Genomic DNA, 20,912 nt, shown 5'->3' with positions numbered 1-20,912 from the left:
CTAATCTGGCTCCTCACCCACTGAGGCCTGGGTAGCACTCTGGTAGAGATAAGGGCAAGCGTGAGTCCCTGCTGGTGAACGTGTAGCACTGGGGAAAGGCAGCACCCTGCCAGCCTCTCCTCCCAGTCCCAGGGCTGCTGTTCTGAAGCAGCCAGCAGCAAAACCCTGTGGACTTTTTGTGGGGACTGAACAATCCAGCCCCATGGCTGCATTGGGCAGGGGGCCACAGCACCTCCCAGCCAGGTGACTTGCACCACCCCTGAAGAGCCAGAGCAGTTCCCAGAATGAAGACTTCCTTGGGTCAGTGCCGGGGCCACCCCAGCTCTGCACAGTGCAGGGAGGAGCTGAAGCCCTTGAGTGAGCTGCACTCGGGTGTATTCATGCTGGTTTGGAAGAGTCTGATTTATTGTAACTAAGAGCTGCAGGACACAAGAGATGGTCTCTTCCCTTCGCCCCCACTATGGTGAGGCAGTGGCCTTCGGGCCTGCAGAGCCACACGGAGGAGCCCATTCTCGCGCATGCTCAGTCCCACCATCTCCCCCTGGAGGGCGGATCCTTCCTGGCCCACCAGAACCTACATCTAGTTCAGCGGGCCCCAGCCTGCGCATGGTGAAAGGGCACCAGCAGGCAGAGTCAATCTTCCCTGGTTTGCCTGGGGAGTGGCGGCACAAGACCTGCCATTGCAGGTGAGTCCAACAGGGCAGGGTGGGGGCAGTTACTGTTGGTCCATCTTGACCTGCTGCAGGGATGCAGTGAAAGCCTGGAACTCCTCAGGGTAGAAGCGCTTATACACACTGATCTTCCTCTTGATCTGCTTGGGCGTGTCCTGGTAGTAGTTCTTCTCATCACGAGCCATGTCCTGGGGGTGGGGAGAGGGGACAGAGTCAGGGAAGCTGCCTCGCTGGGGGCTTGATGGAGCAGATATCCAGGAGACCCCCACAGCCCAAGAACAAGCACCTCTGCGGCTGGCTGCATGCAGCACAGGGTTGGCACCTTGAGCCGCCTACTCAACTCCACTCACAGGCAGGTGTGGTTAGAGGCTGGGTGAGGTTTCATGCACCCTAAAGGTGACTCAGATTCAAACCAGGAAATTCAAAGAGCCACTTCCCTGACAGAGCAGCCAGACAGGAGGAGGCAGGCTCCAGGCACGGAACACCTCTGGCTGCTTCTTGGTGCCCCCCCAATGGCTAAGAAGATGCTGTAACAGGATTGCGCTGTCGCTCTCCCAGTGGCCACAAGCACTGAGGCAGAGGCTCCCAGACATGTCCTCCGACCCTCACCGGGCAAAGGCAGGGACCACCCACCTTGTAGTTCTCGCCATGGTTCCGTATCATGTACTGCACATAGTCGATAAGGTCTCTGGAGAGCGTCTCCGACTTCTTCTCCGGGAGGCTGGCCTCATACTCCAGCTCTAGGCACCGCAAGACAAAGAGATAGAACCATGCAGTGTTTCTAAGGAGCCCTGATGCTTCCAGAGATTGAACCTGGTATCTGTGGAAATGAGACTGAGCCATGCATCACTGGCAAAGGCTGGTCCCTCTCAGGGACACGTCCAGCATTAATGGCCACTCCCCATTCGTGGGGGTAGACACACCAACACCTGCTCAGTGGGTTAGAGCAGAGAACACACATTGGAAGTTCCCAGACTCAAGGCCTTCTACCACATGTGACATGTGTCTGTCTCATCAGCGCAATGGCCAGCTACAGTGCTCAGATGAGAGAGCAGGCGGGAGTGGGGCTGTCATGAAGAGACAACATTCAAGATATGCCCTGGCTGGGGGTTCAGATAGAGCAATTAAATCCCGAGCCCGGGACAGAAGCTGGCAGTGCAAACTAAGGGCCTTTGACACTTTTGCCAGACCAGACACTTCGAGGGCTTAAGATGGTGATGTTCAGGGGCTAATGAATCCTGAAACCCAGCAGGGCCAATGTTCAGCTCACACATCAGTATGGGACAGAGTCTCCTTAATAGTCTGCATTACACTAGGCACAACTGTTACCTCCCAACTCACAGCCACACGCTACTAAGTCTCCTGCTCGGAGGGGAGGAGCTGCTGCTGCAGGCAGCTTTCTAGGATGCTCCTGTGGGCTTGTAGTCCTGCTACAGAAACCAGCTTTCACCCACCCCCTTTTTGATATGACAACAAGCCAACGGGCTTTGCCTCTTAGTTTCCTAGTTGCAAAAAGCACCAGAGATCAGTGGATCTCTAAAAACAATCAGAGGAGCAGAGCTCTCTCTGGTGAGAAGGAACCAAGCCAGGGCACAGAGGAGCGGGGAGAGGAAGTGGAATCCATCAGACAGATCCTCACCTAGGGCACAAAGCAGAGAACATGAACCAGTGGTAGCTCAGCTCTAGGACAGGGGTTATTGGCTACATGAGCTCCCTCTGCTGGCTGCCCCCACAAGAAGAGAGTTCTAAAGCCATTTCCGACATCTGTGGCAAAGCAGCAGCACCATAAGAATAAATACCAGTCATGGCATAGTAGGGATCCGTAATACTTGGCTGAAGGGTGCATACTGCAACAACAAATACCCAAGCTTTACCCAATTGAGGGCAAGTTACCAACCCACCCAGGAGCCTAAGAGCTGCACCTCGTTCGCATGAAATGAGCACAGTGGGAACTGCAGTGCCCAGCAAAGCAAGCACTCTTAGAGCCAGAGGAGGGTGGTACCAACCGTCCAGGACGTAAGGCTTCTGCACAACTCTCTTCCCTTTGTCTTGGCCATCAACCTCCATTTCCATCACCTGCATTGAATGGGAGATGAGACCACTCAAGAAAACTCCATTCACCTGGGGCTCATGCATTCACACATGGCTTTGGAGGCTGTTCCTTCCCCATCCAGCCCTTGCACCACTGACTGGCTTAAACAGATTTCTTAGTCCATGTAACTACGACCACCTCGAAGTTCAAAAAGCCTCATTTACCATTCACTTCTTATGCTGGCTGGCCGGCCTAGAGTCACTGTCCATGTTGAGAGAAATGCCTTGTGAACATGGTTGCTTTCAGGTTCTTGATCACAAGCCCACTGTGACAATATTTGCTAAGGCCAAGTTTGGCCTGACAGCATGTGCTTTAACAAAGAGGGGGACTGTTCACTGCTTTCTGTCCCTCTGATCCAAGTGAAGTGTCTCCAGGCTAACCCCACTGCCCCTGGCTAATGAATCCCCAAGTAAAAGACTCAACAGCTCCTTGCACATGCGCGTAAGCTCTCTCTGCATTGCCACTCCTGGCCCTTCACACACACACACACACACACTCTCACTCGAGAAAGAATCAAGATGGCAGACCACACTGGGTCCACACCCCAGAGACCAAGGCAGGACACATTTTCTAGTACCTTGTCCAGTCTAGTTAGGGGTCTCCTATTGCGAGTGGGCATCCATCAGTGCCCTTGGAGAATTGTCACCCATCCAGGTTGGGGAGTGTTGCCAGACAACCCAGCTGATTTTTCCCTTATGTTCAATTCCACCCCTTGGGCCCCCTCTTGGTCCCTGGGGTTTAGCCTCTCGGGAGAAATATGTTGCTCGTATGCTGTACTTACCGGTAGCTGCCTTTTCCGGATGGGAATCGCCTTGTTGGGGTCCGCAGCCAGCCCCATTTCAGCCAGGTTCCGAGACACGGATTTGGTTCTGTCCCACGCATGTCTGATGTGGGAGCTGGCCAGAGACAAAAGAGGGAGGAAAGTGGCCATTTCACACCCAACACCACACCAGTTGATGGCCCATCCGTGCCGCAAGAGCCCTGTTCCCACTACCTGTGTCTGGCCTCAGGAACCCCCCCACTTCCACCCCCCACAGCAGCCAGGGCAGACCCCCCGGCGCAGGGTCTTTAATACTCCTGCAGTAGCTGTAACCCCTTTATGGGGTGGCTCGCACCCTAGTAGGGGGGCTGTCCTGAGGGGCCCAGCCTCCCCGCGACCCACTGCACAGCCTAACCAATGATGGAGCCCAGGATACTGCCCACTCTGCCCCACTGCATGGGCCCACCCCCTCCCCTCGGTCCAGATCCCCCCGCTCCCACCCCACAGCCCGCTCCCTCCTCCTCCCCTCGGCCCAGCCCCGGCCCGGCCCCGGCCCCGGCCCAGCCCGCTCCGCTCCCCTCCGGCCCCGCCCCGGCCCCCCGGCCCGCTCCCCTCCCTCTCCCCGATGCCCCCCGACCCGGCCCGCTCCCCTCCCCGGCCGCCCGGCCCGGCCCGCTCCCTCCTCCGCCCCTCGGCCCGGCCCGGCCCGCTCCCTCCTCCGCCCCTCGGCCCGGCCCGGCCCCGCTCCCTCCTCCGCCCCCTCCCCCCCGCCCGCCCCGCTCCCCCCTCCCTCCAGCCCCCCCGCCCCCCCCGCTCCCCTCCAGCCCCCCCGCCCGCCCCGCTCCCCCCTCCGCAGCCCCCCGGCCCAGCCCGCCCCGCTCCCCTCCCCCCGGCCCCGCCCCGCTCCGCTCCCTCCTCCGCCCCTGGGCCCGGCCCGCTCCGCTCCCCTCCAGCCCCCCCGCCCGGCCCGCTCCGCTCCCCTCCAGCCCCCCCTCCGGCCCGGCCCCCTCCGCTCACCATTCGATACGGGGCGCCGCCCGCTTGCGGCTCTGCCGGTTCAGCCGCTTGCGGTTGACGCTGTAGCCGAACTTTTGGCGCCGGTTCTTCCCTTTGGCTTTCGGCATCGCGGCGGCTGCGAGCTCACGCGGCCGCAGTCAGAGACCCCTGGGCCGCCGGGGCGGGCCGGGCGCTGGGCGCGATGGGAAATGTAGTTCTACTGTCAGGGCTTCCCTCAGACCTTCGCTAGGGCCCGGTCCGCTGTGGACTATATATCCCAGCAGGCCTTGCGCTAACACGAACGGCTGGAGCCGCAAGGCCTGCTGGGATGTGTAGTCCCACGGCAGCCATTGACTTCCGTTCTAAGTACGGTGGCTGAGGAGGGTCCCCGGCAGTCACCTTCCTGCGCTGCTCGCGGGAGTGGTGACCATGGCTCAGAGCTCCCCGCCACCCTTTGACCCCAGCAGCCCCCCCCTTATCGAGGGCTTCGTCCCCACCCCGCTGCATCGGGAGGGGTTCCGGGACAAGTTCCTGCGCAAGACTCGCGAGAACCCGCTGGTGCCTATCGGTGAGTGGGGGCCCGGGGGGGCGGGGAGTTGGGGGTCTGGGGGCAGTGGGGAGCTGGGGCTTTGGGGGGAGGTCTGGGGGGCACCGTGGGAGTTAGTGGTCGGGGGGAGGGTGTGGCATGGGGGAGTTAGGGGCCTGGGTGCCTGTGGGGGCATATCTGAGGGGAGTGGGGAGCTAGGAGTCTGTGGGGATGGGGGAGTTAGGGGCCTGGGGGGGCAGGGATAATGTGAGAAGCAATTGGGACACGTAGGAGGAACTGGAAGGGTTTGGGGATGCTCAGGAAATGGGACATAACCCAGGGAGAGCCCTTGGGGTGTCCCCCTCCTGCCTACTAACCACGCGGGCAGGGAGAGGGAGGTGAAGCAGGGGAAATGGGGTGGGGAGGGAGGAGACATTGAGGTTTGGGGAAAGGGGTGGAGAGAGTTAGGGGTGACCCACGGGGGGGGCCCTGAACCCTGCCCCTCAGATCTCAGCCCACCACCCCCCACTAACCTCCCAGCATTGTCCCTCTCTGCAGGCTGCCTCTCCACTGCAGGGGCTCTGACCTATGGACTCATTTGCTTCCAGAAAGGCAATACCCGCCAGTCCCAGCTGATGATGCGGGCCCGTATCCTGGCTCAGGGCTTCACCATTGCTGCCATCATGGTGGGGGTGGTGGCCACAGCAATGAAAGCTCAGAAGTAAGGTCAGGCTGGCGATGAGCTGCAGCCTCCAGGAGTGGACAGGCAACCTGTGCTTTGTGTTGTAGAAATGGACCCTTTGGCCCTGGAGAGAGTGAGTGCAGCTCTCATCTTGCTGGGGGACCAGCTCAATGGTGGTGGTGGAGCAATTATTAAAGATCCTACGGGGTTCTAGAGTTCTGGAAATGCAGCTAATACACCTGAGTGATTCAACCTAAAACCTGACCTGCGAGATTTCTTGACTCCATGGGCACTCATCCTTTCCTGGGGGACCCACAGGCAGCATCAGTCTCTAGCACCCAGCATTATTAATGGCCGTTGGATCCATTGCCTTGGTGACCCCCCTGGGGAACGGGCTGTGCTAACCCTTAGGCACGATCAAGTGATGAATCTTTCCGGGCAGGGAGTGGGACCAAAATACTGTGGATGAGAGAGAACAGTCCCCCTCTCTGGGGCTAGATCCTGTCTAGAGAGATCATGTCCCATGACCAGGGCTTGTCTGGAAAGAATGTGAGATCTATTAGGTTACCAACCATAAGCCAACTGCACCCATGCTTTGTAAAGAGAGAATTGCAGTGAGATTCTGATCAGGACATTGAATTCCAAAGCAGAGGGAAATTGTGAAGGGTCCTTATATACAATGGGGAAAAAAAACAGGTAGAGAACTGCTGCTGTAGTGATGGAGATTAGGACACAGGAAATGCAGCTCTCTGTTGGAATGTGTGAAATTGGAGAGTTTCAAAGGTGGGGTCACATCAGGTCTGTGGGTTTTTTAATATTAATGGTTGGAGTTTAACTACTGTGAAACTAATCAATCTTTGTCAAGAACTAGAAGTTCCTGCATTCTGAGTCTCCGATGCCCAAGGGGAGCAGTATTTTCTCCTGTCTTAAACTTCCCAGCAGGAGGCTCTGTCTAAAAGCTCTCCATGCATTAACTGGAATGTGTTTAGTATTAACATTGAAAGATGGGAAAAAATCTCAATGAATAAGGATCCTCCTTTAGCAGGTACTTTGGAGCTACATCAATATTATAAAGAATGTTTGCTCTTCCTAGGTCAAACATGCAGAGCTGGGGTGGGAGGATTTAATGAGAGGGAGGGAAATGGTCTGTTGACTCTAATCATATCTGCAGGGTGTAGTTCTCCTGTCCTTCCTTTTGGCAGCTGCATAGTGCAGGACTCTGAAGGAGAAAGGCAGAAAGCAGATGGTATTGACAGCACCAGACTGGTGGCTGCGGTCCTGCATTGAGTGGCTGACAAAAGGAAGAACGTAAGGAGCTACACACAGCAGACATGAAGATCTATGCAGAAGATTTGTGCCATGAGGGGGTCTCCATGCCATATTGTGTCCAGGGAATCTTTGTGACTGGGGAGGGTCCCAGCTTGCCTCTCAGATCCCAGGAGGTTTGCTGCCCTGTACTTGTAAACAGAGCCAAATGGCCTCGAGTCTTTGAGACAGTGAATGTGGAAGCCTGTAAGGGCAGCGTCTCTGAGTAGAATAAAGCTACTTGGAGGCAAGGCTGGACAGAATGAAGTCAGAGAACAAAGACTTAGTAACATACCTCTTGCTGCCTCCCACCACCCTTCCCCTGGCCAGAGCCCAGTGACTTGCATTGGCCATTTGGATGGACAGGGTATTTTGTTTCAGCCAAGGGTGCTGTGGCTTTGAATCTTGGCACAGGAGGAAGGGATTGCAGGGTTAGTCTGGCAAGCACCTTGTTCATTTGCAATCTGGCAGGGCTCAGAGTGGTGGGGTTGGCTCATCTCACCCAGCCAGGATCTGCTTCACAAGGGGCAGTTTGGATTTAAGGTAATGGGACGTTTCATGATAGCTGACACCCCAGTGTCAGGCATGCTGACGTCCTTGTCTCTGCTGGGAATAAATACAGCCAGGTCCTGTGAACCTCCGCTTTGGAAGTAGCATGTTCTGCCCTGGTCCTGGGAGGTGGCCTGCAGGAGGCCGGTGCATTGTATCTGATCGTGTTGACAGGTGAAACTGTTTCTCTTCAGTTGGGTGGAGGCTGCTGCTTAATAAACCTTCCTTTGGATGAACCTTCCTTTCCATGTCTTGGCTCCATCACTGAGGCTACCTCCAAAGAGGATTCTGCGTTGGACAACTGGAGTTGACTTGTTTCAGGCCAGGGGGTAGCTGCTTCTACCATCTAATCCAGAAAGGCTCGGAGCACCCCTCCCCTGGAGCCTGAGGGTCTGCACAATGAAAGCTACCCCAGAGGCTGAAGTCTGAATGGAGCGAGACTGGCAATGTCTGCTCAGGAGAAACCCCAGCTGTGTGGGGGAAGCTCAACTCCAAACAAGATCATGATTAGCTCTCTGCTTCCTCGAGGCTCAGAATTCATCAATAACCCTGACCTGCCAGCCCTGAGCTGAGCCCACAGCAACTGCTGGTAGTAAAGCTGCAGCGCTAACTCAGCCTTCCTGCCCTGACCAGGTCACTCCTGCTTTTCTTTAGGGTGGCTCTGCCCTAAGGTCTCCTTTTAGCCCTACCCCAGTCTGCAGTGCCCAGTTTGTGGGCTCAGCACAGCAGCTGCGGTGGATTCCCCCATGCCCGCTCAGAGAAGCATCAGCCTAGAAAGAAAGAAAGCGAGAAACTGCTCCTTGGGCGGGGTGGAGTCATGTCAGTTTATTTGTACAAGGTCACATATACCAAAGCAGGGGGGACATACAACAGGCATAGTGCTCCCCAGAGCTGTCACCGGGCAGGAGGAGGAACAGGAGCCGGGCCCTTGTCTGTAAAGCAGCAGTACCAGCTATCACCCCGGGGTCCTGCTCCCCACTGGGAATGAGGGGGGGATGCCCAAGCCATGCTTCCTGCCCCCTATTCATGCAGGAGCTAGGCCCAGTTCCAGGCTGCTGCTCTGCCACGATCAGAGTCCTGGAGCAGGAAATCCCAGCCTGGCGTCTCGGAGCACCTGCCAAGAGCTGCAGCCCTAAACCGGGCCTAATCCACCTGAGCAGCAGGGCTAACGCCCAGCAGAACTAAGCTGGAGCAGAGTCAGACAGGGCCCTATGACAGCCAAGTCCAATTAGCTCATGGGCAGGGCTAGGTCTGCAGAGGAGAGAGGTTCCCCGGTGCCTCACCCCATTGGCTGGAGGGGGCTCCTGTCTTTATGGACTTCGCCCTGAGCTCCCTGCCAGTGTCTCCTCCCAGCCTGCTCTCCCCACCCAGCACCAGGCAGCATGCCCTGTGTGAGGTCCCCGTAAACCATGCTGCATTACACCTGACCCAGTCCCTGCCCGAGGCGCATGCGGCCAGGACAGAGAGCGCAAGAACATGGCAGGAGACAGAGCCCAAGGGCAAAGGGGGTCCAGCGTGCCTGTCTGCTCCTGAGTGCAGAGATGGTTTCTAGCCTCCAGGCTCCCTGTGCTGGGAGCTAGATGGGGCTGCCCTGGCCCCACCAAGACCCTATTGAGAGATAAGGTGCTTGGGGAGGAAGCTGAGCCCCCTCCTCAAAGGGCATCGCTCAGGGGAGGACAGTGGAGTCCCTTTAGCTGGCAGGCCAGGGGTGGGACAGAAGAAACAGCAGCGAGAGAACGTGAAGCCACTAGGCCAGGCTGCCTCAGCTGGTACCTGTCCCCACCCCAGGCACTCCCCTTACTTTTTGAGGGCTCATCGGTTGCTCAGAGGCAGGGCAGAGTCCAAACACCAGAGCTAGAGTTTTTCCTCTGGAATATCAAGTCCACGCGCGGGCCGGTGGGCGTTTTCTCTCCCTGGCCAAGCGCAAACAGGGATCTCAGCCCGTGTCCCCTGCAGCAGGGCAGGGGCAGCTCTGCTTGAGCTCAGCACTCCCCTCCCAGCCACCTTCACTTAGGAGCAGAGGAAGTGCCGGAGCAGCTCAGCCCAGGGGCTCATCGAGCCTGGTATTCAGTCTCCATGAGAGGTGCTCCAGAGGGAGGAACAAGAAGTTCCCTAATGAGCAGTGGTGGAATAAGTTCCCCTAGGGGAGGTTTCTCCTGAGTCCGAACTTGACTTGTCAAACCCATTGATGTGTCCTTAGCCAGCCACATACCCAATCCTGGGAGCTCAGCCTCAGCACTATCCTGTGGCAGAGAGTTCCCCAGGGCAGGGTTAGCCACTGCCATTGCCTCTCCGGTACTGCTATGCCAGAGACTCACGCTAACACTGGAGGAGGAGCTGGGGGTTGCTACCTCCCAGACCCAGACGCTCCTGCATGCTCCCAGCTCTGCTCCGCCTGGAGCGCCCATGACTGGGATTCTCCTTTTTCCCTGGCAGCTTGTGTGCAACTAGCCGCTGCCTCTGGCTGATGTCACACCTGTGCAGCCAGGAACCGGCCCTGCCCCTCCCAGTGTCACAGCCATCCCCTGTTACAGGTGGACACAGGAGAGCCAGGGTCCCACGAGGAACTGGGAGTAGAACCCAGGCGTCCTGGCTCCCAGCCCCATGCTAGGATACTAGACAATGTTGCCTCTCATCCCGCTGTCACCCAGTGCTGTGGCCCAGCATCTCAGGCAGGAGGCGGCAGGGTTTGCTCCCACCGAACTGGCTCAGCTCTCTGTCCCGGGGGAAGAAGCTGGATGGGTTTGAGGCAGAGAAGGGAGAGTCGGTGTGAGGGACAGCAAGGAGACCCCGGGATCTCTCACAGTGTCAGAGGCCTGTGCCTGGCCTGCCGGCGTCGAGCTCTCCTCCCCAGAAGCAGTGAGGGAGGGAGCCCAGCCCTGCTGCCCAGGGAACCACCATGGTAATAAATAAGTGTAAAAAGAGACCAATGCACCCTTTAAGCAAAGGAAAATCAGGGGGACAGTTACAACCAGCGACCCAACCAAATTAGCCACACGCACCGGGAAGCAAAGGGGGCGGGGGAGTGGGGGTGGGGGCAGCAGCACCCCTTGCTGGCATCCAACTGAACCTGATGTGCTGGTCCAGGCGAGCCCGCTGGCGGAAGAGTGGCCCATGTCCGCCCCTGTCCCCCCCACTCTTTGGTCGTGCTGGGCGGGCGGCTAGCGGGACAGGGGTGTCTGTTTGAGGGAGATGAGCACCGAGCGCATCCTTGACACATCCTTCCATTGCTTGCTGCTCTTGGGGTTGAAGTCACACAGCTGGGCCACCTTCTCCCACTCTGTGCCGGGGTTTTCTTCCTTGGACTCCTTCAGGAAGGCTTCCTCCGAGGCCCTGGGGGAGACAGGTGGGAGAGATGTGGGGGTCAGTCTCTGAAGGAGAGGGGGCTGCTGGATCTCCCCTCCTGAGACCAGGGAGGTTCCTGTTTCCCAGTGGGTAGGACCCAGGGGCTGCTAGGCACCACACCTGCACTCCCACCTGGTTCACCCCCATCTCCTCTCCCACGATCAGGCAACACCCCCTCCTTCTGGGACACAGAGTCCTGGCTGGGCCATTCCAGAGCAAGCGCTTGGGGCTGCAGAACTAGGAGAGACAGAGAACAGGAGATCCGGGGGCCCCAGCCAGCTGCTCCCAAGAGAAACTAGCCACCCGCCCCTTTGCTTTGGGGATATGGGGGATGTTGGTAGCCCAGTGTCACAAACAACAGCATCAGGAATGGCCTGGCCATTGTTATCCTACTGTCCTAGAGCCGCTGGGCTCAGCACAGCCAGCCTGCCTGTCTGAGCCTGCGGCCAGCCCAGCCCCAGTAAGAGGGAATGTCTGCTCTCTGGGCTGGGGAAACACCCCCCACTCCCCCAGCCTGCAAACTATCCTCCCCCTCCAGCTGCTGGGCTCATGCTCCCAGATCTCCAGGCCTGAGACAGCTGGTTCCTGGACCCTGGCTCCCAGCAGTGAGCGAGGCTCTTACACATCCAGACAGAGCCGTCTGCCTCATGTGAAGGGTGCCCCAGGTGCTGACCCTTGCTGCGCTCAGACTCCTTGGGCCCTGTGCTCACCTGGGACGTTGCCCAGCCAGCCCTGGGGAGGCAGGTGCAGCAATCTCCTCCCAGGGGCGTGAGCCTGGGGGGCAAATTCTTGATGGGTCATCTCCCCTCTTTCTATCTGCTTTAACAAGCATGATCCAGAGCCCCACTCATCTCTTGTGAATCTGCCAGTAGGACGTGCTCAGCTGGGTGCCGCCATCCTTGAGGCCAAGGGCCCCTGGGAACCCCTATTTGGGCAGCGAGTGTCTCTGGGGTTTGAAATCCCCACGCCCGCCTGGCTCCCCCAGGGCCCTCTAGGGAAAGGACACAGAGACAGCAAGAGGCACATACACATAGCCGATCACGTCGGCGTCCGGCTGCTGGTAAAATGCTTTGTCAGCAATCCTAGCGCGTGAGCAGGAGACAGAGCAGCCAGGCAGGCAAAGGGTTAGAGAGAGAGAGAGAGAGAGAGACGGGGTTAGTGTCCTTCCCCAGCGCGACGGGCAGGGAACCTGTTCCGATTCGCGAGTGACCCTGGAGCTGAGCAGACACCCGGCAGCAGTGCAGGTACGCAGAAACCCCTCGGCGCGAGGCAGGCGGGAAATCGGACTGACTCAGTGCTGAGATGCCACAGCATCAGCACCACGGAAACCAGCATCTGGCAGCATCTGGACAGGATGAGACCTTCTGGAGCGAGGCAGACAGAACACCTCTCAGAGGAGTAGGGGTCTGACCCTATTTCCTGACAAAGATCCCCACCACCCCTCTGCTGAGCTCCAGCCCACGGGTGGCTGCATTTCACGGCACCAGGAGACTGTGAGCTATTATTGACAGTGACTGTTGCTGGCATGGGGCACTGTGGATCTGGCTTTAGGGGGACTCTGGGTGGACCAACCCCCAGCACCTCCTCTGGCTGCACACAGCTCAGCTGAGCGACAGGCTCCCTGCATCACTGGCCGGCCCCACCACGCCATCCCCCGCAATACCTGTTGTTAACTCGGTTCTTCTCCATCTGCTCGTTCTGACGCACGTTCCACTCCTCCAGGTCCTTCTTGGCCTTTTCGCGCCATTCCTGCTCCGTCACCTTCGAAGCAGCATCTAGAGCACAGCAGGACAGACGGTCAGCAGGCAGCCAGACACACAGCAGGCTCTGCTGCAGGGGGAGCCCCACCCAGTCTGGGTCAGCTCACTCCCTTGGTAGGAGAACAGAGGCAGACAGGGCTGTATAGGCAGCAGGGTCCTGTCAGAGACTCTGTCCTGAGGGAATCCCCACACCCCAAGGGGGCAGATGCTCCTGTCACAAGATCACCCTGCTGCTCCAGCACAAGGTGGCAGGAGCTTCCCATCCTCCCAGCTAAATTGCATGCCCGCGGGGCTCTGCAGCCCCCAAGAACTAGGGCCCTTCCAGCCATGGCCACTGACCTGGCTTTCAGCGCCTGCGTGTGGCCCACTCTCTCCGTGCCTTCCCGCTGCAGAAGCCGAGTGGAGCGCGCAAGAGGAGGCTTCAGTGAGAGAGGTGTGCAGGCAGCGTAGGAGCTGCGGCACCTACCCACACTTCCTGCTGGGGAAGCCTGAGCCTGCAGGGAGCCTGGCCTTTGGGTCGGCGCCCCAGCCAGGGTCAGGGAACGAGCCAGGGGCATTTGCTGGCGGGGAGGGGTAGACTGTTTCCCGGGATGCCTGGGAGCGTGGCAGTGGGTGTATGATCAATGCAGCAGGTAGACGAGGGCTGAAAGTGCCAGGAGCCCAGGCTCTCCGCAGCTGCTAGGGACAGAGGCAGGCAGGGTCTCTGTGCTGTGTGGAGGAGCCTCCCGCCCTGCCCACCCCACTCACCCAGCTCCTGCAACCGTTTCTTTTGCTCCTCCCGCCATTTGCGGATGCTCTCGGGCTCCTGGGTCAGCCTGTCAGCCCGGGCGATGGCTGCGTAGCCATCCGTGGGGCCGTTGGATTCCTGCGGGACATAAGCACTCCCCCATGAAAAGCAGCCCTCTCCAGCACTCCCTGCCTGCCCTCAGGCCCTCCGCAAGCAGGGCGCAGCAAGGGCATGTGGTGGGGAGGAACCTCAGCGGGTGAACCCCTGCAGAGGGGTGAAGTGTGATGCCCCCCTCTGGACTGATAGTGATCAAACCTCCTCCCCACCAGTGCACACTGAGGGGCCCAGGAGGAAGAACTGAGGGGCTCAGTCTGTTCCCATATCCACAGCAAGGAGCCCACCCCCACGGCTGACCCCAAGCACCCCCTCAGCACAGAGCCAGGGGCCACTGAGGCCAGACGCCCTCCTCTCCAACAAGCCAGCTTGCCTGCACTAAGCTAGGCACCTAGCTGCCAGCCTGGCACCTTCTAACAGCATCAAACCTGTCCCACTGCCCAGCTCCTCAGGGCCCAGCATCTCCCACCCGCCTCCTGCCAAGTAGCCACTCACCGGCGCAACCCGATAGAACTTGCCATTCGCTGCCAACACGACTTTCATGTCTGTCCCCGTCACGCCCCCATCAGCTGCTGCTGCTCTGGGGAGGGGCTACGGGCTGCACCTTTGTGACATCATCCTAACAACTGACATCACGGGGCAGACGCAGCCCCCTGGCTAATGCGCCTGTGATGTCACAGTCATTCTGATAGGGCACCGTCCTGCTACTGATCCCTCCACCCCGATCCCTCCACTGCTTGGAGCCGGACGCCTCCCTACTTCTGGGTCCTAGTGTCATATTGCTGGCATCACCCCTGGTGTCCCGCCCTCACCGCCGAGTCCCCGGAGGGAGGGGCTGGGCACAGTCACCGATAACGAGGGGTGTTATAGCTCTGGCCAGGGGAGTTGGGAAGAGCTGGTGCCGAAGGCTCAGTCCCACAGGGCCCGCAAGGTGGTGCTGTTCTGCCTCTAGGTAGCATCAACCCCACCTTCCCTTCTCAGCGACTGCACAGAGATCAGGGGCAGATCCCTCTGCCAGCCCCACACACTGCAGGGCCCAGCGAGGGCCGTTCCTATAGAGGTCACGGGCAGATCCCTCTGCCAGCCCCACACACTGCAGGGCCCAGCGAGGGCCGTTCCTATAGAGGTCACGGGCAGATCCCTCTGCCAGCCCCACACACCTGCAGGGCCCAGCGAGGGCCGTTCCTATAGAGGTCACGGGCAGATCCCTCTGCCAGCCCCACACACTGCAGGGCCCAGCGAGGGCCGTTCCTATAGAGGTCACGGGCAGATCCCTCTGCCAGCCCCACACACCTGCAGGGCCCAGCGAGGGCCGTTCCTATAGAGGTCACGGGCAGATCCCTCTGCCAGCCCCACACACTGCAGGGCCCAGCGAGGGCCGTTCCTATAGAGGTCACGGGCAGATCCCTCTGCCAGCCCCACACACCTGCAGGGCCCAGCGAGGGCCGTTCCTATAGAGGTCACGGGCAGATCCCTCTGCCAGCCCCACACACTGCAGGGCCCAGCGAGGGCCGTTCCTATAGAGGTCACGGGCAGATCCCTCTGCCAGCCCCACACACCTGCAGGGCCCAGCGAGGGCCGTTCCTATAGAGGTCACGGGCAGATCCCTCTGCCAGCCCCACACACTGCAGGGCCCAGCGAGGGCCGTTCTTATAGAGGTCACGGGCAGATCCCTCTGCCAGCCCCACACACCTGCAGGGCCCAGCGAGGGCCGTTCCTATAGAGGTCACGGGCAGATCCCTCTGCCAGCCCCACACACTGCAGGGCCCAGCGAGGGCCGTTCCTATAGAGGTCACGGGCAGATCCCTCTGCCAGCCCCACACACCTGCAGGGCCCAGCGAGGGCCGTTCCCCATCGCTGCTGGGTCAAAGGGGCTACACTTGGAAGGCAGCTACAGCTGGAAGGGAGGCTGTAGCTCCCTGTCCTGGAGCAGAGATGATTCTTTGGGCCCTGGAGTCTGCAGCTCATCCCTGAGCCCATCCTGGTGTGAAGAGGGGCCACTCGGACATCTGAGCAGAGCTCCGATTCAAAGCTCTCCCCTGTGAGGGCCAAGCACCGAAATCACTGGGCGATGCAGGTACTTAGCCCTGCTCAGGAGCAGGCCATGACATAGCACAGCCGGTGGAAGGTGCTCTCTGCCCCAACCCCTCCATGCCCCCAGCCCCTCCTTCCACTGAGCAGGGCTATTAGGGTGCAGCTCTCCTCTGAAATGCCCTGATCTAATTAAGTCCCTCCCTGTCTGATGGGATCATCCTCCCATGAATCAAGCCCAGCCAACCCACGCATCCCACTGGCTAGCTACGTGGAGGGGTGAAATATTCCTCCCTGCCAGGAGCCACTACTCTCCCTCCACCCCACACAGCCAGGTCTGGGGAGAGGGCTGAGCACTCTGCCCGCGGAGACAGTGACTGAGACCTGGAGAGGGGGTCCTGGGAGGCATGTCCCTAGCAGATGCAAAGGGAGATGCTGCACATGCCCATGCCCCTGGGTGGGGATTGGCATTGTGACCGGAGGCCCCATGAGTCCAACACCAGTGGAACGTACTGTAGCGACAGGACCCCAGAGAGTGGCTGGGGCCCCTAAATCTCTGCGTCCGGGTCTCCTCTCGCTGGGATCTGTGGGGCTTGCCCTGACTTGTGCCAGCTGAAGTACGAGGAAAACCAGGCTGATAAACCAGCTGGGCTGCTCCAACTTGGAAAGGAGGTGTCACACGTCCCTCCCGGGTGCCATCATTTTCTACGAGCAGGAGCAAGAGGCTGGACCCCACTGCTGTCCCACTACCCTCCTCATCGCCTCTCGGCTCCAGCCTTTGCTGAGAGAGGCCATCCAGCTGCCCCGGGACAGCCGCAGCCCATTTAACGAAGAGACTGGGTGGGCTGGAGAAACACAAGGCCTTTGGGGAGGGTCTCTCTGGGTTTTCTGTCTCCCAATTCAGCTCCAACAGGCTGCCCCCAGCTTTAGACCCTTTGGTTGCTGCAGCTCCCCAGCTGGGGGACATCCCTCACTTGAGCACAGATCCAACAGGGGGAATAGGTGGGACTTTAATCCAGTCAGGAACCCACAGGACCCTGCTGCTCAGTCCAGTTCCGTCACCTCTAATGCCCTGGCACAGACAGACGGGCTGGCATGTCAAGGAAACAGGGCAGAGATGGAGCACCGGGCTCCCCCTTGCTCAGATACAGATGTGGGATGTTTCCATGAGCAGCACAGCAGCACCCGGGTGCAGAGGCAGGATGCCAGGGTCCAAGCAAACCCACTGGCTGACCGTCCCTAAGTGCAGGGCAGGGCGAAGGATCTGGCTCTCACCTGAAAGACATCTCCATTCACAGTGGCCCCCACGTCCTCAAAGTCAGCTGCATGGGAGGCAAGAGAGAAACATGTTACCCGGCTGTTAGCAGCACACGAGGGACCCACGATTGCTGCTTTCAGCTTGGCACAGAGAGCTGTGTGTGTTGGGGTGAGAGGGGAGTGAAGAGCTCATGGCTGGAAGAGCAGGGGGTCATGATTGAATGGCACTGGGAGAGCTATGGGGGGGGAGCCCAGGGCCAGGATAGACGGGGGGCTGTGGGTCAGAAGTGAAGGGCATTGGCAGAACTGTGTGGGTGGAGCACACAGGGCTAGGACAGCGGGGGGCTGTGGGTCAGAGCTGTGCAAAGGGAAGCTTGTGCAGCACCATCTCCCTGGCTCTAGTCCATTTTGGGGTCCCTCACTTTGCTGACAGTAATTCCCCTGGCTTCACTTCAGCTCATGCAAAAGGCAGCAGCCCCCTGCTCCCAGCACTGTGATCACATAATGCCCACCCGCCCTGCATCCTCCGGGCTGCCTAGGGAGAGGTGGCAGGATTTTAAGCTGCCACGTTGGGATTTAAAGACCTTGTAGCTGAGGGACCCGGCTCCAGCAGAGACATCCCTGAACCTCCTGCTGGTGGGAATCTGGAATCTCCAACCCCCTCGTTTGGGGGGCTCAGTGTTAGCCCCAGGGTGTGAGACTCCCCCTCTGTGGAGCATCCCCCTCCGCCTCTCCCCCCAGACATGTGTTCGAGGGGGTTCGGCTCAGGTCCTTAGGACACTTTTCCTGGTGCTTTATCTTATCCAGTGATCAGAGCAATTGCAGGGTTCTGCTCCCAAGCCGGGAGGCTGGCCAGGTTGAAGCGCACTGATTGTTATTAAGACTATTATTAGTAACAACAAATATGCCCCCATCTTTCAAACATTCCAACCAAAGGCAAGGCCCCTCAGCTGCGAGGTCACACATGGGCACATGTGATTGGTCATTCAGAGGGGCAATCAGCTGAATCCCTCCAACCAGCTGCTGGGAATCCCAAACAGAGGCTGGACCATTTTGACTCCACTTTGTGGGTGCCGTGCCATCCCCAGGCAGGCAGGACAGAGCTTCCAAGAGAGGGGTCCCGGAGCCTTTGGCGGGGCCACCAGGGAGTCGGGACCACCAGGGAGTCAGCTGCTGAGGCTCCCAATGCCACATCTGGGGAAATGCTCCAACGGGGCAGAGCTGGGAGGAGCTCAGTTGGACCCCCATGTCCTGGATTCACACGGCCAATGCAGTCAGGCAAGGACCAGACCAGCCTTGGAGCTCACAGCTTCAGAGCTGGGAGGAGGGACATTGCTTACGGGCTGGGAACTGGAAGTTCTGGGTTCTACTCGCAGCACAAGCATTGACGCCCTGTGACTGGGCAGGCCCCCTCCCTCTGTGGCTCAGTCTCTCCCTCTATAAAATGGGCAGAATTATCCACCCCCGCCCTCGCCCCTTCAGAGATCGATCCCTGAGATGAGCGTGTTGGGCATGTTGGCCAGGCTTCCGGCTGTTAGGTTGTGGAATAAATATTACAGTAAAGAACTAAAGTTCGCTTTGGTTAAGAAAACATACACATTGTGAAGCAAGGCCCTGACTAGTTAGTAGAAAGAAGGCCTTGAAAATCACGAGTTATGAGGCCAGAAGGAATGGAGGAGGAAGGATGTCTAGTTCAAAAAGTAATTAATGAGGTAAGGGACAGTTTCTACAAAGAAGGCCTCTGATCGGTAGGGGTGACTGCAGATGGTTTCAGATAAGACAACAAGAATCTGTCTTAAAAGGAGCCAACATGGACCTGCTCACCCCACATACCCGTGCTATCTTAAAAATAAAGGCTAGGTGAGTCCAGGTGGCATGCAAAAGCTGTTGGACAGCAGGTCGGAGGGGACGAGAGGAGGAGGAAAGACCCGGGGAGAAAGGAGGTTGTACATCCCATCTGGATTCAGTTTGAAAATTAGGGTGAAGTGTGAAGTATTTGTTGGCTCAAGTGGCAATGGCAGCACTGGTATAAAAAGAGTGATGAGTTTGAGGGTTCTTTGTCAGACCCTCACTCATTACGCTGGAGCACACCAGGATAAGGCTGCTTTCCCGAGGTCTGGCCCATCCATAAGTACACTGATGACATGCTTCTGATCACATTGTGCTGTCTCGGCTACAATGACTGCTTATTTTTAGGCAGTCAGGCATGTTCTGAGCAACTTGTGTCTGGTAGTCTCCCATATTAATTATTTCTAATATTACTAATAATTCCAACAGAGGTGAAGGCTATTTGGGGCACAGGGGAGCCAGACTCCAGCCACTTTGAAGGCCTTAGAGGGGTAGTGGAGCACCGAGAAGAGGCCCCTGCCTCCACCTAGAGTGAGCTCTGGGTTCTCCCCAACGACATGCAGGCAGGCAGGGGCCTGCAGCTCAGTTGGACCCCCATGTCCTGGATTCACACAGCCAATGCAGTCAGGCAAGGACCAGACCAGCCTTGGAGCTCACAGCTTCAGCCCAGCTGAGCTAATGGCCTTAGGGGAGGCTACCCCAGGGAGAGACAGCATGACAAAGGGGCCTGAGGAAGCAGACTTCAACCTTCCACCCTGCCAGCTGCTCCAGCCCCAGCAGGGCCTTAGATCCCTCTCTGTTGCTGTTTCCCACCCCTGCACAGCCGCACCCTCCCTTCTCCTCCACCCCCTCACACTCTTGCACACACACACACTAAGTAGGTGGCTACACCCAATCCCGTGGCTTGCTGGGTCTTGTCTGGCAGCATTTCCAGCTGCTACTCCCAATGCCTCCCTGGGCCCTGAATCTGGCTCTGCTGTGAACTCCATGGACCTGTCCCTACACTGGGCTAGAGGAGAGCCAGGCCTGCGACCTTCCAAGCCCTGATGTGCTCATGTCGCATGTGACAAGCCGACCGCCCCCTTCACAAGCCCACCCCGCAGCCAGCATGAGGGACCCCTTATTGCCTGAATGAGCCACAGAGACTTAGCCTCCTCTCCTTTGTAGAGGGATCATGGCAGGGCAGAGCTGGGGCAGCTTGCCTTTGGCCTGACATCAGCCCAGCCCTATGGGGCAGGAGTTCCCGGGGCACGTCACACTGAGAAGTGGCCGCTGTGTCCTGATCTTTAGTAAGCAGCACTGGGAGAGGAAAGCCCAAAGCGAGCAGCACCAGCCCTTCCCAGGGATCCCTGAGCCAGGGGCAGCCATGCTGACCATTGAACTCCAGGGTAACAACATCTGTGCTCAGCCCCTGCTAGACGTATAGAAGGGACCTGGGAACCCTACTCCTCGGGCAGGCGGTGAGCCCATTCCACCCACTGCAGAGCGGGGAACGGAACCACTGGGGCCACACGCCGTGCCCAGCCCCACGGGGGGAGGGAGCATTCCCCACCCCCGCTGGGGTCACACGCTGTGCCCAGCCCCACGGGGGGAGGGAGCATTCCCCACCCCCGCTGGGGCCACCCGCCGTGCCCAGCCCCACGGGGGGAGGGAGCATTCCCCACCCCCGCTGGGGTCACACGCCGTGCCCAGCCCCACGGGGGGAGGGAGCATTCCCCACCCCCGCTGGGGCCACACGCCGTGCCCAGCCCCACGGGGGGAGGGAGCATTCCCCACCCCCGCTGGGGTCACACGCCGTGCCCAGCCCCACGGGGGGAGGGAGCATTCCCCACCCAGCCCCATGGGGGGAGGGCGCATTCCCCACCCCCAGCGGGGGGCCCAGGCCGGACCCAGCCCGCCCCCTCCCCGCACTCACCCCCCACGTCCGGGGCCTGCCCCGGGCCCCCGTCGGCCGCCCCGAAGCCCTCGTCGTTCTCGATGCCGGCGATCTCGCTCTCCTGCTGGGCCAGGAAGGCGGCGGCGGGGTCCTCCTCCGGGGCGCCGCTCTCCGACGACGAGAAGAAGCCGAAGTCGTCGGCCATGGTGGCCCCGCCGCGCAGCGCACGGAGCCGGGGACGGACGGGGCGGTCACTGCGGGCGGAGCCTGGCGGCGGGCGGGGCGCCCCGGGGGGGGCGCGGGGTCCGGGCGGCGGCGGGCGGGGCGCCCCGGGGGGGGCGCGGGGCCCGGGCGGCTCCGGGGTGGAGCAGAG

The 20,912-nt window shown here is 59.4% G+C and overlaps 3 protein-coding genes across 4 annotated transcripts; 1 reads left to right on the top strand and 2 right to left on the bottom strand.

Moving 5' to 3' along the window:
- Positions 1-384: 384 nt before the first annotated feature.
- Positions 385-4,708, bottom strand: NOP16 (NOP16 nucleolar protein). Its single transcript, XM_048860087.2, has 5 exons — positions 4,541-4,708; positions 3,545-3,659; positions 2,678-2,747; positions 1,305-1,411; positions 385-859 (listed from the first exon to the last, which is right to left on the bottom strand). The coding sequence occupies exons 1-5, from the start codon at positions 4,645-4,647 to the stop codon at positions 716-718; spliced, it is 543 nt and encodes a 180-aa protein (XP_048716044.1). The 5' UTR covers positions 4,648-4,708; the 3' UTR covers positions 385-715.
- Positions 4,709-4,877: 169 nt separating this feature from the next.
- Positions 4,878-5,986, top strand: HIGD2A (HIG1 hypoxia inducible domain family member 2A). Its single transcript, XM_048860093.2, has 2 exons — positions 4,878-5,087; positions 5,604-5,986. Exons 1-2 carry the CDS (start codon positions 4,949-4,951, stop codon positions 5,768-5,770), a joined length of 306 nt encoding a protein of 101 aa, XP_048716050.1. The 5' UTR covers positions 4,878-4,948; the 3' UTR covers positions 5,771-5,986.
- A 2,395-nt stretch (positions 5,987-8,381) lies between these two features.
- CLTB (clathrin light chain B) lies at positions 8,382-20,815 on the bottom strand. Of its 2 annotated transcripts, XM_048860084.2 has the most exons (6): positions 20,579-20,814; positions 16,834-16,880; positions 13,434-13,551; positions 12,590-12,701; positions 11,955-12,008; positions 8,382-10,914 (listed from the first exon to the last, which is right to left on the bottom strand). In XM_048860084.2, exons 1-6 carry the CDS (start codon positions 20,742-20,744, stop codon positions 10,743-10,745), a joined length of 669 nt encoding a protein of 222 aa, XP_048716041.1. In that variant the 5' UTR covers positions 20,745-20,814; the 3' UTR covers positions 8,382-10,742. The 2 variants fall into 2 exon arrangements, with proteins under 2 accessions (XP_048716041.1, XP_048716042.1); XM_048860085.2 differs by lacking the exon at positions 11,955-12,008 and having other exon boundaries at positions 20,579-20,815.
- Positions 20,816-20,912: the final 97 nt, after the last annotated feature.

Source organism: Caretta caretta, chromosome 8 (assembly GCF_965140235.1).
Source record: "Caretta caretta isolate rCarCar2 chromosome 8, rCarCar1.hap1, whole genome shotgun sequence".
In the NCBI taxonomy this organism is placed as follows: Eukaryota; Metazoa; Chordata; order Testudines; family Cheloniidae; genus Caretta; species Caretta caretta.
This window is presented reverse-complemented; position numbering and strand designations above follow the sequence as displayed.

Excerpts from the sequence above, each read along its gene's own strand:
- NOP16 (XM_048860087.2), bottom strand. The coding sequence starts at position 4,647 with ATGCCGAAAGCCAAAGGGAAGAACCGGCGCCAAAAGTTCGGCTACAGC. Across the intron at positions 1,412-2,677 it reads GAAGCCTTACGTCCTGGACG|AGCTGGAGTATGAGGCCAGC; the intron begins GTTGGTACCACC and ends TGCGGTGCCTAG. Across the intron at positions 860-1,304 it reads ACCATGGCGAGAACTACAAG|GACATGGCTCGTGATGAGAA; the intron begins GTGGGTGGTCCC and ends CCCCACCCCCAG.
- HIGD2A (XM_048860093.2), top strand. The coding sequence starts at position 4,949 with ATGGCTCAGAGCTCCCCGCCACCCTTTGACCCCAGCAGCCCCCCCCTT. Across the intron at positions 5,088-5,603 it reads GAACCCGCTGGTGCCTATCG|GCTGCCTCTCCACTGCAGGG; the intron begins GTGAGTGGGGGC and ends CCCTCTCTGCAG.
- CLTB (XM_048860084.2), bottom strand. The coding sequence starts at position 20,744 with ATGGCCGACGACTTCGGCTTCTTCTCGTCGTCGGAGAGCGGCGCCCCG. Across the intron at positions 12,702-13,433 it reads GAAACGGTTGCAGGAGCTGG|ATGCTGCTTCGAAGGTGACG; the intron begins GTGAGTGGGGTG and ends GCTGTGCTCTAG. Across the intron at positions 12,009-12,589 it reads AAGAACCGAGTTAACAACAG|GATTGCTGACAAAGCATTTT; the intron begins GTATTGCGGGGG and ends CTCACGCGCTAG.